An 18007-nucleotide genomic window follows, 5' to 3' on the forward strand; every position below is an offset into this window, starting at 1 on the left:
AGGTTTCAGTGGACGCCTCAGCCCTGCCACCACCTCCTGGACTACCCAGCATCGCCGGATTTGAGCCCTCCCCAAACCTAAACTCCCCTCTAGGATCTTCCCCGCACCATGCACTTCCCTGAGAACTATTACTCCCGCTTCGCACACCGGTGTCAGGTCCCCAATAAGCACGTAGGGGTTATAGGGAAGCCAAGTGAAATGACCAATAAATATTTTAATCACTGTTTAAAAAATTAAAAGCTTGTACTACGACTTACTCCCTCCTATTTCCACCCACTCCCTATTGAGAACCAAGTTGAGTGAGGATCCCCAGGGGAGGTGTGTGTGTGAGAGAGCATAGAAATAAGGGTTGCATCCTGCAGGAAGGGGTAGGTTCTAGGACAACAGTGGGGCTCAAAGGCCTTGTCCCCACAACACAAACACAGACTTCAGGCACAGACTACAACAACCTGACCCTTGACCCTGTGAATTCAAGATGCTCTACACGCCCCTTTCCCTCCCCCACCATGTTCGCCCTCCTATATGGAACTGGGGCTTCGGAATACCCACCAGAGGGGAAAGAAAGGTGACTTAATTCCGGATACCTTGGAAGGAAGGGGCTAAAGAGTGGAATGGGCTGGCGGTGGTGCAATGTGGTTCCCCCTCCACAATATATACAAGTCCAGAGAGATAAAGGAAGACAGTGAGTGTGATGGGAGATCACCAGGGGGCCACGGTGCCCCTGGATCGTGCTCCCTATTCCCTCTTCCCCCGAAGTAACCCCACTTGCTTGCCCCTTCAGTTCGCTCCGCCGCCCCCATTGAAGCCCATCTCCACCTTGTGGACAGTGGGTGGGGACCAGACTCGTCTGCTGGATGGGGGCGTGCCACTCGCCTCGTCACCACTGCCCCCGCCTGCACTGGCAGACTCTCTCTTGGGAAGTAAGGCTGCCCCAGTGGGCGCTGCAGGTCCAAGTCCCGCCCCGCCCCCACCCATGCGGTGCCGGCGCTCACAGTGTCCCCGGTGACGCATGAAACTGTCTCGCCACATGAACTTCTTGGCACAGACACCGCACTCGTAGGGCTTGAGACCTGTATGTGTCTTCATGTGTTCCGTCAGGTGGTGTTTCATCTTGAACTTTTTGTTGCACACGGGGCAGTCAAAGGGCCGCAGGTTGAGGTGCATGTTCACGTGCCGATCTCTCATACTCTTGTGGGAGAAGGCCTTCCCGCAGTGACACAGAAAGATCTTATTACCGTCCCCGCTGCTGGTCCCTCCAGGGGCTCCACCAGTGCCACCTGGCACACCCAGGCCTCCCCCTGATGTGCCCCCCAGGGTGACAGCCCCGTGTTCTGCCTGGTTCCCTGGTGGCTGGCCCGGAGCCTGTGAGGAGGAGGAAGAGGAAGATGATGGGAAGACCAAAATCTGGTTGCCCTGCATGTCTAAGGGAAGGAGGGGCCTTGGGGGATGGGTGGGGGCATAGGAGGAGGGGGTGGGTCCCCCTGAGTCATCAAGCCCTGCCCCAGAACCCCCACTCTCATAAGGGCCAAAGTCATTAGAGGACTCACAGAAGTTGACCTGCTCCTCGCCCTTGTCTGGGGGCTCAGTCAGGGTCCGGACATCACTGATACTAAGAGTAGCCTCAGGCCCTCCCCCAGCTGGAACCCCAGAGCCACCCCCCAGCTCTTCATCTTCATCATCCTCACAGGTCAACACCAGGTCTTCTTCTTCCTCCTCTTCCTCTAGATCTGGGTCCTGGGAAACCAGGGGTGCTGGTGCAGGGCAATTTCCACCCCGTTTCACATATACCCAGTGTTTCTGTGGCATGACACTGGCAGGTGTATAGGTGGGTCGCCGAAGCCCAGCCCCAGGGACCACCGCCCCCCTCCCATCCCCACCATCATCGCATAGCTCATCTGCCTCCAGCAGCAACTTCCCAGAGGTGGCACCCCCACTGCCAACTACAGGGGCTGGGAATACAGGGCCACCTCCTCGTCGCTCCCCACTGCCCACTGCAGAAGCTGCAAATGCCTCTTGGGTGGAAGATGAGAAATCAGTGGACTCCCGGGGACTGAAGTAGTTGCTGCTGCTGGGAGACTGATTCTCACTGGCCCGGCTGGAGGTATGGGAGCGCACAGAGCCTGTGGTGGTAGGGGCCACAGTACTCCCACTCCCTGATGGGGCCCCAGCACCAGGCACAGTGACAGAAGTGGCTGCAGCAGTACTGATGGTTGTGGTGGCTGACGCTCGGCCCTCTCGGAGGAGTTCAGTGCACTTGTCCACAATGTGCCACATCTGGAGCACAGACCCCACAGTGAGGAAGTTGACAATGTCAGCAGCAGCCATGCTCAGGCGGCCAGTGTAAGCAGAGGCCAGGACAGTCTCAAAGGCACCTGGGTCCATGACGCTGGGCAGTGAGATGGAGGTCATGCCCTTGAGTAGGACCTGGTCGTGGAAGTAAGGAGAAGAGGCAGCCAAGACAGCCCGATGAGCCCGAAACTCCCGGCCTTGCACTCGGATGGATACATCACAGAGCTGGCCCTGAAGCCGCTGCTGATTGAGGGACTCCAGAAGGGCACTGGTCACTTCAGGGAAGGACACGTGTACCACTGCAGCGGCTGGCAGGGGCAGTGGGGGTGGAGCCAGCGATAGAGGCAGGGGGAGTGCTGCCCCACTGGGTGATAGACCAGATGGCTCCATGTTGTGGAGGGAGGGGACACCCCCCCAGCCACTGGAACAAAGGAAGGAGGAGGGCGGCCGGGGGGGTCTCTGGGGAAAAAAAAGAATAACATTTTATAAAGACACAGACTATTGCAGTTTAAAAACATGTTCATGCTGGTCTCTAAGCAACTCCTTACAATACTGGGTAAGGTATACCTCTCAACCCCATTTGACAGATGAGTAAACTAAGGCTCAGGAAGATTCAGAGATTATCCAAGGTCACACAACCAATAAATGGCAGCACCAGAAAACGCAGGTGTCCGGACCCCAAATTTAGTACCCTTTCCTTGAAGGTTAGAGAAATAAGGGACTCTTAAGGAGTAAGGGTAACTTCACCTTGGAATTACATCCTATTTCCCATTTGCCTGAGAGCCTGACTTTCCAAAAATCCACCTTTTTGGTGTTTTGCACCCATTGCTTGAGGCGGGGCAGGTCTGCTCCTCTACTGAAAACCACCCTTGACTCCATCTCTTGGGGCTCTGGCCCCCTCTCACAGACCACGCCCCTTTCGCCCCGGCGCACCACTAACCCCGCCCATTTCGAGACCCTCCCCGTGCTCCGCCCCCACAGGATCTTTCGACCCCGCCCCTTGGCTGCCCCCGCCCACATCGGACCCCGCCCCCCCTGCTCCGCCCCAAGCACTACCTCGGCCTCTTCTCCCACCCGGAAGGCGCCCCCCAGCCCCGCGCGCCCCCGCTTACCGGGCCGCGCGCCCCCGGGCCCCCCCCGCCCCTCACTCGGCGGCCAGAGCTGCAGCCTGGGCCCCTCCCGCCGCCATCTTGCGCCGACTCCCTCCGCCCTCCGCCTCCGCTCCGCCTCCTGCCCCTCCGACTTTAAAGGCACAGGCGGGCACCCGCCCGTGCCGCTGGGCAATACTCCGCCGACTCAGCCACTTCTCCTTTAAAGAACCGTCGCCGCATTACACCTTAAAGGTACCTTGTTCCCTCTTCCGTTGAAGAACCGGGACTTGGTTTAGCCAAATCCTTCATTCCCCTTTAATTCCATAAGCCACTGGTGACGGGTCCTGGTCTTCGCTCCTGGCTCCGCCCCCAAGCTGTGGCCATTAGCGGCTTTGGAGGATCTAATAACCCTCTTCCCTGCTTCTGACAGTCTCGTTGAAGCCCCGCCCCCTTCCTCCGGGCCTGGATTGGCCATGTAACCTTGAGTCGGCCTCCGATTGGCCTTTTCCTTCTTATAGCTTGAAGTGAGAAAGTACAGCGCGTTAAGGAGGCTGAAGCACTTTTTGTTTTTTAAGTGGAGTGCACCAGGAAGGCCTGAGCGCTAGGAAGCCTCAAGAGAGGTGTGCGGGCCAGGGTATAAAGGGCAAATCTTGCACTACTTGGGGTCCTGGGCTAACCTGAGCCAAGGGGCAGCTGATACCAACCTGTGACAACAGAAGGACAAGGAAAAGACAGGAATACAATAAGAAAAGAACTTTATTAATGTTTCTGTGTAAAACTTAAGCTTTGTTTAAAAGAATCACCACCAAAAAGAGATTAGCTCAGTCCATCCCTTCCTTGGTCATCTGCTTCCCACCGTCCTCCAAATGCTATCCCAAAACATTTTAGAGGCAGGGAGAGGAGGAGGCAGCTAATCAGAGTCTGAGAGTACGATGATCTCCTCTGGATCACACTGTGTGGCCACACTCATCTGCAGGGAAGTGAGAGAAAAGTCTAGAGTACTGGAGGAGAAGTATGAGGGAATGACTTAGGAGATTAAAAAAACAGAATGGGAAAAAGGGAAGATGTGGCAGGTGTCATATTTACAGAACTGAAGCAATGAAAGAGAATGAACTGTAAGGGGAAAAACAGCCTCCCCTCTTACCTTGTAAGTACCAGGCCGGGGAGGTTGTAATTGGGGAATTTGGGACAACCGGGCTGGAGAAGGACTACAGAGGGAGCTGGTCACCAGGCCATGACTGGGAGAGTCCACCCTCGTGGAGGAATCGGCAACTGGGACTGTGGAAGCCAAGGGGGAAGGTGGGCTGGACAGGGTATATATTTTCTTCCCATTCTTCTCATGCACTGCCTTTTGATCTTCTACAAAGCTGAGGACAAAACAAATGCATGAAGAGTATGAGGACCTAAGGCTGGAGGGAGAGTGCACAGGCTCTCCCAGCAGACTCAGTTCTCCAGTATTTCTCTGAAGAAAGCCCCCAGCAATCCCTCCTCAACTTCTCTTCTTCCTCCTGTTGTTTTTACCTGTTTTCTAATGGTCCAGATCCTTTATGCTTCCTCTCCTTCCGAGATTTCTTGCAGGGGGGACTAGAACCTCCCCAAATATGGGGAGAGACACCTCCATTGAAAGACGTGGAGGTGACCATGGCTGCCCCATTCTCCAAGACAGTGGTGAGGGGATCCTCTGTCTGCTTCCTGGATGAGGAAATATCGCTGCCTTCAGGGGAAGGGGTAGTATCCACGGGCAATGCTTCAATCTCTAGCTCAAAGATCTGAGACATAGGGCTCTCTTCCTCCAGGGGCAACTCTTCAAGATGTTCTCCACTGCTTTCTGCATGAATGCTGGAGGGAGCCAGAGGTTCTTCCAACTGTGAAGCTGATGACAGTGTGAGTTCTTTGTTTTGCTGCTCCCCTGAAGACCTGCTGATCTCTTTGCCAGATTCCAGCTTCTTTTCATTGGAAATATGTGGTGGGGACATGGAGCTCTTGTCTCCATCCTTACCTGAGAAAGAAAAAAAGAAGGGAGGAGTAGTATGAGGACTAAGAGGGAAATACTACTGAAAATAAACTAGGAATAAGAGGAAAGAAAAGAGTCTCAACAGGTGGCTGATGCCCAAAAGAGTAGAACTTACAAGAAGGAGGTTTCTCTTACATACCTGCTCTCTCCTCCTTCTCTTCTTCTTCCTCTTCATCATCCCCCTGACCTTCCGGTATCTGTTCTAGATCCTCCTCCTCTTCAGAATCAGTGACCTCCTCTTCCTCTTCCTCCTCCTCATCATCATCAGTTTCCTCATCTTCTTCATCATCTGTCTCAGCCTTGGAGGTAGCAGGGCACTTTGGAGATGCCATTCCACTAGGGCCCTGAGGGAAAAAGCAGTTTTCCTAAGAAATTCCTTGCCCCAGAGGGTTCAGTTCTTGTATTCCTTCTGCACACCCCCTCTTGGTCACCCTGGAATCCCTGGTGGTTACTGTGGGGGAGAGGATAAGGTCTCTCTTAAGGGTGTATCCCTTCCACACCTCACCAGAATCCAAGGCTTTGCGGGGTTCTGCAGAGGGGGAAGAGGTGCCGGGAAGCCGGGCTCTTCTCCTCTGTCTCTCGCCCTCCTCACTTTTGTCTTGCATCATTGCATATTTGGTAATGACCTCATCCAGCCGGCTCAAAGCCAAGCTTCGGTTTTCCCGAAGGCGCCGGGCCAATGCAGGATCCGATAGTGCAGGATCAATGCCTATGTGGGAAGATATAGTGAGAGCACTCAGCCCAAACCCTGGAAGGAATTAGGGACATGCCCCCTCTGCTACTAAAGAATCACTGATGAGCATCCTTCTAACCCCCTACCTGGCCTATAGTCATCTGTGAGGTGACAGCCAAAGTTGTAGATGAGATCAAGGTGGCGTCGCTCCTGTAACCTGACGCCCACATCTCGGAAGGCATCTTGAGCCAGGACCTGGAGCTGCTGTCGGGGAAGGCCAAGACTGTGACGAGTAGCTGCCTTCTCTATAGCCCTCAACACATCTCCATAGTCAGGGAAGGTATCAGGCCCTGGCTTGTTGATGAGCCGCTCAATGCGCCTATTAACCTCTGGGTAGCGAGTACCACGGTAGGGGATGCGCTGCTCTATGACACGGCCTGTCAACGAAGAGCAGTCCTTCAGCTCACACAGACGCCCAAAGAGGCGAATCAGTTTACGCTTCAACCGGGCCTCCTGCAGATATGTGGAGTCTGGGTCATCCAACTCTGAAAGATCCAGCTCTTTCTCCTGCAGTCGACGAATCTCTGCAACGTAGAGTGCCAGCAGCTGCTCTAAGCGCTGGATCTGCCTCCGAGAACCACGGGTCCTTGGGGTCTCAGAAGCAGTAGTTTCAGCATTTGCAGGGTCTGAAGCAGAATCTGTGGGAGGGTTATTCCCAGATGGCTCACTAGAAGTGGTGGCAGCAGGGGTAAGGTTCAGCTTCTTCTTGGCTGAGTGGGCCTTGAGAACAGTGCAGAGCTCATTGATGTAGACATAGAGCTTAGATGGCCGGTTCCGGGCCCGAGATAAGACCCGAGAAAGGATGTTGCAGAACTCCGCAGAAGCCAAAAACAGAGAGTGGGCACGCTGCTGCCGGTTATAGAGGAATGGGACCACCTCAGGGTGGTCCGATGTCTGTGTCTTACACAGTTCAAGGAACTAGACGATTCAAGGAAAAAAGGGAAGGGGAAAGAAACAAGGGAGAGGGTTGAGAGAAAGAAGGCAAGTTGGGGTTAGTGAGGAAGACAAGACAGGAGAGCCAGTCAGCCATCCCCCTCCCTAGGGCACAAGAATCTTCTCCCCTAAAGCTCACCTCTTCAAACAGCTTCTCATTCTCCAACTTGTAGCATTTCTTGCCGCCGGAACTACTGCTTCCTCCGGCCCCATGGGGCTCAGAGGAGCCAGGGGCTTCTGGCCGGGGTGAGGTCGAATTGGGGAGTGGGTGGGAGGGCCCTGGCTGAGCAGCTGCTTCATCTTCATCATCATCATCCAGCACAATGATGCTATTAGCGGTGGCCATGGGGGATCAAATCCCCAGGAGGGAGGAAGTGTTGGGGATTTCGGAATTCCTGCTGGAAGGGGATGGGGCCTCAGAAAGAACCCCTCCAGCATAGACAGCCCCATCCCTTCAGCTCGCACATATTCCAATCACCTTACGTTTCAGTACCTCCTAGCTCTGCCAAAAGTGTCCTCACTGCCTATCTTCAGCAACTTTACATGTGAGAGGGCAAACCTCCTCGAAACCTTAAGGCCCCACCCCCAGCTCCACCCCTCATGTCAATTTCCGGTCTTTCAGTTCCATTTCCCCACTTTTTCATAGTTGGCAATTCTTACTCTCAATTCTAGTACCACCTCCTACACTGCATCCCAAGTTTCCCTGAAACCCCGCTTCCACAGGGAACACATCCCTCCTGTCAATGCCATCTCACGTGTTTACCCCTCACCCTCAAACACGCCAAACCCACACTCCATCCCGAATGATCACCCCAACTTCTAGACTGAGTGAAAGAGGTCCCTCCCAACAACCCATTCTCCTTTCCCCTCCATTAATTATCTTCATATTTCACCTTCTAATTGGTTCCTCTCAGGTTCTAAAGAACCTTTAGGTTGGAGATTTTTCAACAAGTCCCCTCCCTACCACCCCACCCTAATTTTCCCCATTCTCTCAGTGACTAGTAACCGACTGTGAGCACCCCGCCTCCAGGCTCTCCTGATTCCTCTCGGACTCCAACACTGAGTCAGGCCGGGTCGGTGTATGAGCTTCCCGCCAAGTACCCCCTCCCCCAGTTCGGGCCCCGGCCGCCCCACTCCCCTTCAGGAACGGGGAGGTACTATAGCTTGCCCCTCAGACTCAGTACCCAGGTTTCCCCAATACCTCTTCCTCTATATCCCCGCCCCCGCCTTAACTCCCCGCATGGTCAGGCCCCCACCTCAAAAACGGTCTCTCCAGGCGACCCTCGCCGCTGATCTCAGAACCTCGCATGGTTCCCTGCGCCTTTCTTCCCCCTCCCACCGCAGGCCCCACTCCGGACCGGAAGTCGCAGAGTTTCCGCCTACATGCAACCAAGCGCGGCCATATTGTACGGAACTCAGGCTTCCAGTGGCCGGAAGTGGCTGTAGGCCCGCCCACATATTCTAAGAATCTCTTCCCTTTAACCTGTAAGGGGCGGGGCTTGTCCCCGGAAGGCGTCCCAAAGTACCTGGGAACCACCATTTTGCCGTACGGCACTGGCTTCTTGGGGACTCGGGCCTGCAGCCTTGGAGCTCTTTTCTTCCGGTGCTTCTACGACTTGACCAATCAGAAACTTCCTGGTCTCGGGCCAACCGCCCGCGAGTCGCGTGCAGGGAGGATTAAACCACCTTTCCACCGAGGGGAAGAGGGCGGTGCAGGGTGGATAAAGCATTGGGCACTCTAAGGCTGTGCAGCGTTTCCTGAAAAGGCTGGAGTGTCTGAAGTGGGAAATAAAATCTTTTTCTTTCGCTGGGCTGTTGGCACGCCTTCCGGCCCCGCTTTCCCTTCTCGGAGGCACCTGTTTCCACGGCTTAATCGACTGCGCTTGCCTCTTCACTACAAAGGCAGCGCGCTGCTTGCCGCTGTCCAGCAGCTACCTCCACTGCCGGAGGCTGGGTCTCTGAGAAATCATCATACATACAAATGAGCACAACGCGCTACACAGATGGGTTGTGCTTATTATTGCTATTGCTGATTTGCTGTTCAAGCTCCACTAGAGAACTACAGACCAACCAAGCTGATGGGGCCCGAGTGGCTCTTCTCTGAAGGACAAGAAGGGCCGGCGGTGAAGACCAAGACCCTGCTTTGTCGTGGAGGTCCAGAGCCCAGAGGGCGGGTGATGAAGGGGCTGGGACTTTGAGAAGAACTCGTGCAAATTGCCGCCAGGAGAGCTGGGAGACGGAATGAGGCTCATCAAATACCGCAGGTCTCGTCTCCTCTTCTTGAGAGTCGAGTAAAGAACGAAGAGGGAAGAAATCGGGTGTGATGCCCGCCTCGCCCAATTTAGGGAGGTTGAAGGGGCTCCTGGAGGCAAGGCTGGTCGAGAGGTGAGAGATGAAGAAACCAGAAAGGTTAATATGGTCCCAGTTACTGAGAGCCCCACCTGTTCATTCTTCCGCATTCCACAAGTGGTGGGCACCTTGCCAAAATCCAAGACCGCAGACCTTATGTTCCTGTCACTCTCAGGACTCCCAGAACCTCTAAGTCACCCTTCAATTGAAGAATCCCACATCGCTTCTCTACATTGTCTAAACCTACAGCCTTCAAATTGGGGAACAGGAAAACCTTCCAAAAAGTTGAGACTTGAGATATAAAGAATTTAATTTTCAGATTCTCGATTTTCCTGAAACTGGTCTTCCTAAATAGACGCGGACATTAGATTCCCCCTTTCCCCTTCCTTTTCATGATGGACCTTCTTCCTCTTAAAAAGAAAAAAAAAAAAAAGAGAGAGAGAGAGGTAGTTCTCAACTATGAAATCCTCTGGGGCAATCTTACCTCTTAAATATAGAAGCATGTAGCCTATTTCTTTCATCAAAGCTCTGTGAACACTACCTCTTCTAATTTATTAAAATTTCGCTTTAATTTAAAAATTTGCATATTTTTACGCTATTTAATATTTTTTTTTAACCCGGGATTGAACCCAGGGCCGTTTAACCAAGGAGCCACATCTCCAGCCCTTTTATATATTTAGAGACAGGGTCTCATTGAGTTGTTTAGGGCCTCACTAAATTGCTGAGGCTGACCTTGAACTCAGGATCCTCCTGCCTCAACCTCATGAGCCTCTAGTATTACAGGGGTAGACCACTGGGCCCTGCGGATTATTATAATGATAACACAAACTTTTTTTTTTATATATTTTTTTAGTTATTGGCGGACACAACATCTTTGTTGGTATGTGGTGCTGAGGATCGAACCGGGGCCGCACGCATGCCAGGCGAGCGCGCTACCGCTTGAGCCACATCCGGGACCAAACACAAAAATTTTTAACTGGAGTCCTACAATCATAACAAAGAGTTTGCTTCTCAATATATATGTATATACAGAGAGATATGATTGGTCAGTATAAAAACTACAGGGCTAGGGGCTAGGATATGGCTTAGAATCCCCACTTAGCATGTGCAAGGCCATTGGTTCAATCCCCAGCACAAAACAAAAAACTTTTAAGTATAAAAACAGACGGCCTGGGGCTGGGGATGTGGCTCAAGTGGTGGCTTGCTTGCCTGGCATTCACACTGCGCTGGGTTCATCCTCAGCACCACATACAAATAAAGATGTTGTGTCCGCCGAAAACTAAAAAATAAATATTAAAAAAACTCTCTTTCTCTCTCTCTCTCTCTCTCCCTTCCTCTCTCTCTCTCCCTCTCCCTCCCCCTCCCTCTCCCCCTCCCCCTCCCTCTCCCCTCCTCCTCCCCCTCCCCCTCCCTCTCCCCCTCCCTCTCCCTCTCCCCCTCCCCCTCCCTCTCCCCTCCTCCTCCCCTCCCCCTCCCTCTCCCCCCTCCCCCTCCCCCTCCCCTCCCCCTCCCTCTCCCCCCCTCCCCCGCCTCCCTCTCCCCACCCCCTCTCTCAGATGGCCTGGCCAAGCCAGGCACCCTGGTGCTGAAGCTGGAGGATCTTGAGTACAAAAGCAGCCTCACAAAAGCAAGGTGCTCAGCAACTCGCTGAGACCTTGTCTCTTAAAAAAAATAAAAAATAGGTCTGGGGATGTGGCTCAGAGTGGTTGGGTACCACCCCCCTCAAAAAAAAAAAAAAAAAAAACCAATCGTCAAGAAGTGAAATGGTGGGCTGGGGATGTGGCTCAAGCGGTAGCGCGCTTGCCTGGCATGCGTGCGGCCCGGGTTCGATCCTCACCACCACATACAAACAAAAACGTTGTGTCCGCCGAAAGCTAAAAAAAAATAAATAAATAAATATTAAAAATTTCTTAAAAAAATGCCTTTATTAAAAAAAAAAGTGAAATGGTAATAAGAGTTCAAGAAGAAAAATTGGTGAAAGAAAGGGATGTGTTCCGGGCTGGAAATATAGCTCAGTTGGTTGGGTGCTTGCTTGCATGCACAAGGCCCTGGGTTCAATCCCCAGCACCACAAAAAAAAAAAAAGGAATGTGTCCCAATTCATAAGTGATTATTTTAAATGGGTGGTGGTAGGTACCAAGATGCTGTGGTATTTAAACCCCCTGGACTTTCAAAAAAGCAATTTTTCTTATCTTAAAACATGAATATTTTTAACATGCCAGGAACTACATCCTTGAAACAATTTTAATTGATAATGAAAAATTTTGGATGCCTACTTTGAAATATATGAAGGTTCCAGCACAGCAAAGGGAACATCCAACAGAGTGGACAGACAGCCTGCAGAACAGCAGAAAATATTTGCAAACTATCATCCATCAAGGGATTATTATCCAGGATATACAAAAAACAAAATACAGAATCAGGGCTGGGGTTGTAGCTCAGCAGAAGAGTGCTCACCTAGCATGTGTGAGGCACTGGGTTTGATCCTCAGCACCATATAAAAATAAACAAAAATAAAGGTATTGTGTCCAACTACAACTAAAAAAATTAAAGATACAGAATCAACATTGGTGTCCATGAATAATGGATGAATGGGTGAAGAAAATACCAAAATACCATGTATATATCCATATATATATATGGAGGGAGAGAGAGAGAGAGATCAGCCATAAAAAGGCAACATGAATGAACCTGGAGGACACTATGTTAAGTGAAATAAGTAATGAACAAATATTGCATGTTCTCATATGTGGAAACTTAAAAAGTTGACCTCATAGAAGTAGAGAGTAGAATAGTGATTTTCAGAGGCTGGGAAGGGTATAGGGGGATAGAGAGTTTTTAAAAAAAGGATTATTAAGTTCTAGTGTTCTATAGCATAATAAGATGACAATAGTTATTAATTTATTGTATATTTCAAAATAGCTGGAAGACAGGACTTTGAATGTTCCTAACACAAATGATAAATATTTGAAGTGATGGATGTGATAATTACTCTGATTTGATCACTGCGCAACATAAACGGGTCAAAATAACAGTGTTCCTTATGAATATGTACAATAATTCTGTGTCAATTTAAAAGTTTTACAAAATATGTAAGGGAGCATATACTTTACACAAATTGTTACCCAGACTGTAGGTGCAGAAATTTTAGACTGCTGACATAAGCTGTCCAGTATCCCCACCACAGGCCCCAACAGTCCTATTTCCCTCCTGTCTCCCTTCTCACCTCTGTGGCAAAGAAAGAGGAAGTTTATAGGAATGGTGGTCACAATTCCAGCTCCTCCTCTTTCTGAGGTGTCCCTAGGAGCCAGTTCCCCAGTTTTGCGCATGGTAGAATCCACAGCAGCTTATAAGCAGCCTCCAACATCAGCAGTGTCAAGAACAGAATCAGGAAAATAAGGAAGGCCTTGTCCAAAGCACGTTGCAGGGGACTCCTGGGAGGAGAGGGACCTTGAGCAAATGCCAGGAACACATCTCCCTCGTCCACATTGCCTTCCTCCTGTGCCATTCTCACCCATGGTCTGACAGCTGGCTGGATAAGTGGGCCTGGGATGGAAGCCTTGGCTCAGCACTTCCAAGATTAAGGGACGCGGCTGTGGCAAGTCCTGCACCTGCCGTTCTTGACCCTAATTCCAACACCGGAGAGAAAGGAGAAAAGGGTCTCTGAATCTTGGGAGCAATTATTCAATCATCCAGAGTGACGTGACAGGCCTACAGTAAATGATTTCTCAACTCTGATCAGCTTTACCATAGTATAATCCAGTGATTTGAAAACGGAGGGACCAACCTAGAGACATAAACTGCAACTGTCCATCATTTTGAGTCTAGGCTCAAGGGTCAGTCTTGGGCCCCTACAGTGAGCAAGATGACCTAGTGTGAGCCGCGGTCAATCAAGCAGCTATAGCCACTTCCGGCTTCCTGGCGGTTAGCCGCCGCGTTAGGTGGTCTCGGCTGAGCCACTGGGTAGGGAAGGCGGGGAGGGCTCGGAGGCAGGGGGCGGGGGCGGTGTCCCAGTTCGCGCAGGCGTAGTGCTTTCGGGTTCTGTGGGTGGCTGAGGGTGGGACTCTTTAAAACCAAGAGGACTCCCTAATTCCTGTTACCTGCGATACCCCGGGAGGATTATAACTGGACTGCCTGAGCCAAGAGAAGTTCTTGAAATAAGAAAGAGCGTGATTGGTCAGCGGGGCGAGGGCGGGTGTCTGGAACTCGGTTATTGGGGAAACTCTAAGGAGGACCGAGAGTTTGCCTGCGGAGCGCTGTGCTCTGAGCGGTAGCTGATGGAGAAAACCTGGAAGAAGTAAGTTGTCACTGGGGCACCCGAGCTTAAGCTAGTTAGCCTGTGGAGTCTGGTCTCCGGAAAGACCAAGGTTTCAGTCCCATCCACCAACTTCAGGGAAGGGAAGCGGACTGGAGATTAAGGTCCATTAAAAACTCTGGAGACAAGATTTGATACGTTTTCCGGATGGAGAACGATCCATCTCAACTTCACAGGGACAGAAGCTCCCTGTCCCTTTCCCTGCTCCTTTCCAGATCTTGCCCTGTGCACTTTTCATGTGGCTATATCTCTGTATTGAAATAACCTTTGTAATAATCAAGAAACGGATGTCCTTAGTCCTGTGAGCTCCAGCAAATTAATTGAACCCAAGGAGAGAATTGTGGGAACCCGGGTTTGTAACTAGTGGGTCAGAAGTATAGGTGGTACTCCACTATTTTCCATTGATACTATAGGTAGAGAGCAGTCTTGGGGGACTGAGCCCACACCCTATAGGATCTAACTCCAGGTAGTTAGTGTCAGAATTTAATTAAAGATGCCCAATAGCTGGGCACCGTCGCGCACGCCTGTAATCCCAGCAGCTGCTCGGGAGGCTGAGGCTGGAGGATCACAAATTCAAAGCCAGCCTCAGCAATTTAGTGAGGCCCTAAGCAATTTACCGAAACCCTGTCTCAAAATAAAAAATAAAAAAGGACTGGGGATGTGGCTCAATGATTAAGGGCCTCTGGGTTCTATCCCTAGTGCCCAAAACAAAAACAAAAACAAAACCACCCAGTAGATGTCTATTGGAGAATTTCTTGGTGTGTGTGTGGTGGGGGGAGGGACCCCATAAAAATCTGGTACCAGAAGAGAGCAGGAGTAGGGGGAGAAAAAAATTGGTTCTTTGCCCCTCACAGGTACACAATAAGAAAAATATTTAAATGACCACATTTTTTTTATTATTGCATGTATTTAGGAATTCTGAGGGTAGACCAGATATGGTTGAATGAGTAATAAAACAGAAGCACATTATTTATAAATACACACACACACACTACAAATTTGTTTTTCTTGTCTTCATTTCAATGAAGTTACTAATTATGTTGCTATAATCAAGATTTTCACATAATCTGTGTTCAGTTGATGGTAATGAACTAAAAAATTAAAAAGTTAAATCCAACTATGATCAAACGTTGCATAATTTGTAGCCAGGCATGATGGCACACGCATGTAATCCCAGTTACTGGGAAGGCTGAGGCAGAAGGATTGCAAATTCAAGGCCAGCCTCAGCAATGTAGTGGGATTCTGTCTCCAAATAAAAAATTAAAAGGGCTGGGGATGTAGCTCAGTGGTAAAGTACCTGATCAGGCCCTGGGTTTCATTCCCAGTACCACAAAAATAAAAATTAAAGTACAAAATTGCAAATTATAATTAATATATATTAAAAGTTAAATTATTTACAGAAATCTGACATTTTATCAAAAGTTTTTAGAAACTACATGTAATTCAAGCTTTGGTCACCCATCTACTTGCTAGTGTAACTTCAAGAGTCATGCTTGTTATACCTTGGTTTATGTATACAGACAGTTCTGACTTATGGTTAGACTTACAATGTTTTCCTTTACAATGGTACAAAACTGATACACACTCAGTAGAAGCTACACCTTAAAATCTCAATCTTGATCTTTTCCCTAGTTGGTGATATGTGGTATTCTTTGCAATGCTGTACAGTGGCAGAGAGCCTCAGGGCCCAGTCACCCACATAATCACAAGGGTAATACACAAGGATAATAAGTACTCTATAGTGTACTGTGTTGCTAAGCTATGGCATTTGATAAGTTAGGTGTATTTCTTTTCTTTTTTTCTATACTGGGGATTGAACCCAGGGGCTCTTTACCACTGAGTTACATCCCCCAGCCCTATTTATTTTTTTATTTTAAGATAGGGTCTTGTTAAGTTGCTGAGGCTGACTTCAAACTTGTGATCCTCCTGTCTCAGTCTCCCAAATAGCTGTTATTACAAGCGTGTGCTACTATGCCCAACTGGTTAGATACATTAAATGCATTTTCAATTTACAATATTTTCAACTTCCAATGCATATAGAGAGATGAGACCCCATTGTAAGAAAAGAAGCAACTATAAACAAGTTTAAGAATAACAGAAACCATTTAGTATAGGAAAATGTTTCTCAGCCACCATATGTAACTGTGGCCCTACAGACACCATCGCTATGTTAGAAGGTATTGCATTCCCTATTGACTGAGAACGTGGTTTTGGAAAGTTCATTAATTTGTCTTTCTTCTTCCCTATTCAGTTGTATTGCTCAAATTCTGCCTTGAATTCTAAACAAGGGTCTTTCTCTAGAGTCAGCAGCAGAACAACCCATAAATCTTCACAGCATTTGGTCATTTTTTTGTTTCTTTTTTTTTTTTTTTTTTTTTTTTTTTTTTTTTTTTTAGAGAGAGAGAGAGAGGAGGGAGGGAGGGAGAGAGAGAGAGAGAGAGAGAGAGAGAATTTTTTTTTAATATTTATTTTTTTTTTTTAGTTCTCGGCGGACACAACATCTTTGTTGGTATGTGGTGCTGAGGATCGAACCCGGGCCGCACGCACGCTAGGCGAGCGCGCTACCGCTTGAGCCACATCCCCAGCCCCATTTTTTTGTTTCAACAACAGGACTAGAGGTATGGAGACATATTTCCCTAGGTTCTGAGTAGAATTAATTATCAACTTCTGTTTAGATTGCCATTGCATATTGTAAGCAGCCTTCTAAAATGGTTCCAAGCAATCCTCACTTCCTGGCTTTATTCATGCCCTAAGGTAATCCCCTCCCTTTGAGTGTGGACTGTACCTCATGACTTGTTTCCAACAAACAGAATATGCTAAAAATGATGGATATCACTTCTAAGATTAAGGTAAAGTTATAAAAGATATGGCTTTCATCTTGCTGGAACTCCCAGTTTGTTGTTATTGTTTTGACTAGGGATTGAACCCTGGGGCGCACTACCATTGGGCTATATCCCCAGTCCTTTTTATTTTTTATTTTGAGACAGCTGTCTTGCTAAATTTCCAAGGCAGGGCTCGAACTTGCAATCCTCCTGCCTCAGGCTCCAGGGTCACTGGGATTGCAGACCAGCACCACCACACCCTGTGAACTATCTGTTGGTGCAGCGACTTGTGGTAGTGTTGGGGTATTTTTGCTGATGGTGTCATCGGTGGTACAATTTTTCCAAAAGGAGCCGTCAATTGGCTTGGTATATCTTCCTCCCTTCTGCTTGTTATGGTCGTTCAGCTAAAATTTGGGGGCCAACAGAGGTGAGGCAAAGAACCTCACACCCCCCACCCCCCCACCCCCCAGCGCTGGTACAAAGACCTATCCACAGGTGTGGCTGTATGCTGAACCCTGACCCCCTTTGTCTACCCTACTGGTCTTCCTTTTATTTTCATAAGATGCCCCTTTTTGCTTTTTTCTCTCTAGTTCCATATATGAAAGAAAACATATGACCCTTAACCAGGTATGGTGGCACAGGGCTATAATGCCAGCGACTTGAGAGGCTGAGGCAGGAGGATCACAAGTTCAAGGACAATCTCAGCAATTTGGTAAGACCCTGTCTCAAAATAAAAAGGATTGGGGGGCTGGGGATGTGGCTCAAGCGGTAGCGTGCTTGCCTGGCATGCGTGCAGCCCGGGTTCGATCCTCAGCACCACATACCAACAAAGATGTTGTGTCCGCCAAGAACTAAAAAATAAATATTAAAAATTCTCTCTCTCTCTCTCTCTCCTCTCTCACTCTCTCTTAAAAAAAAAAAAAAAAAAAAAAGGATTGGGGATGTAGTTCAGTGATCAAACACGTGGGTTCAATTCCCAGTACCATAAACAACAACAAAACCTTGATTTTTTTGAGTCACTTATTTTGCTTAACATGTTGCTCTCCAGTTCCATCCATTTTCCTGCAAAAGGCATGATTTTGTTCTTCTTTATGGCTCAATAAGATTTCATTGGGTGCCAGGAGCAGTGGCGCATGCATGCCTGTAATCCCAGCTACTTAGGAGGCAGAGGCAGAGGCAGGAGGATCACAAGTTCCAACCCAGCCTCAGCAATTTAGCAAGGCCCTGAGCAACTCAGTGAGACCCTGTCTCTAATAAAATATAAAAAATGGGCTGAGAATTTGACTTGGTGGTTAAGTACCCCTGGGTTTAATCCCTGGTACCAAAAGAAAAAAAAAAAAAAGATTTCATTGTGTATACATACCACATTTTCTTTATCTGTACCTAGGTTGGCTTTTGTGAATTGTACTGTTATAAACATAGGTATGCATGCATCTCTACAGTGTGCTGATTTTAATTCTGT

At 49.2% G+C, this 18007-nt stretch overlaps 3 protein-coding genes across 4 annotated transcripts; all 3 read right to left on the minus strand.

Annotated features, from left to right (window-relative positions):
* Positions 1 to 213: 213 nt before the first annotated feature.
* Positions 214 to 3549, minus strand: ZBTB22 (zinc finger and BTB domain containing 22). Its single transcript, XM_081295417.1, has 2 exons — positions 3402 to 3549; positions 214 to 2748 (listed from the first exon to the last, which is right to left on the minus strand). The coding sequence occupies exon 2, from the start codon at positions 2677 to 2679 to the stop codon at positions 778 to 780; it is 1902 nt and encodes a 633-aa protein (XP_081151543.1). The 5' UTR covers positions 2680 to 2748; positions 3402 to 3549; the 3' UTR covers positions 214 to 777.
* Positions 3550 to 4082: 533 nt separating this feature from the next.
* On the minus strand, positions 4083 to 8454 carry DAXX (death domain associated protein). 2 transcript variants are annotated; one of them, XM_081295846.1, is made up of 8 exons: positions 8317 to 8454; positions 7200 to 7455; positions 6214 to 7045; positions 5895 to 6103; positions 5534 to 5738; positions 4902 to 5379; positions 4525 to 4747; positions 4083 to 4350 (listed from the first exon to the last, which is right to left on the minus strand). In XM_081295846.1, exons 2-8 carry the CDS (start codon positions 7404 to 7406, stop codon positions 4291 to 4293), a joined length of 2214 nt encoding a protein of 737 aa, XP_081151972.1. In that variant the 5' UTR covers positions 7407 to 7455; positions 8317 to 8454; the 3' UTR covers positions 4083 to 4290. The 2 variants fall into 2 exon arrangements, with proteins under 2 accessions (XP_081151972.1, XP_081151971.1); XM_081295845.1 differs by having other exon boundaries at positions 7200 to 7458; positions 8317 to 8438.
* Positions 8455 to 12598: 4144 nt separating this feature from the next.
* On the minus strand, positions 12599 to 12973 carry SMIM40 (small integral membrane protein 40). The gene has a single exon (XM_081296550.1). It carries the CDS (start codon positions 12914 to 12916, stop codon positions 12674 to 12676), a length of 243 nt encoding a protein of 80 aa, XP_081152676.1. The 5' UTR covers positions 12917 to 12973; the 3' UTR covers positions 12599 to 12673.
* Positions 12974 to 18007: the final 5034 nt, after the last annotated feature.

The sequence above is a fragment of the Spermophilus citellus genome (assembly GCF_964194105.1).
Source record: "Spermophilus citellus genome assembly, chromosome: 5".
Taxonomy (NCBI): Eukaryota; Metazoa; Chordata; class Mammalia; order Rodentia; family Sciuridae; genus Spermophilus; species Spermophilus citellus.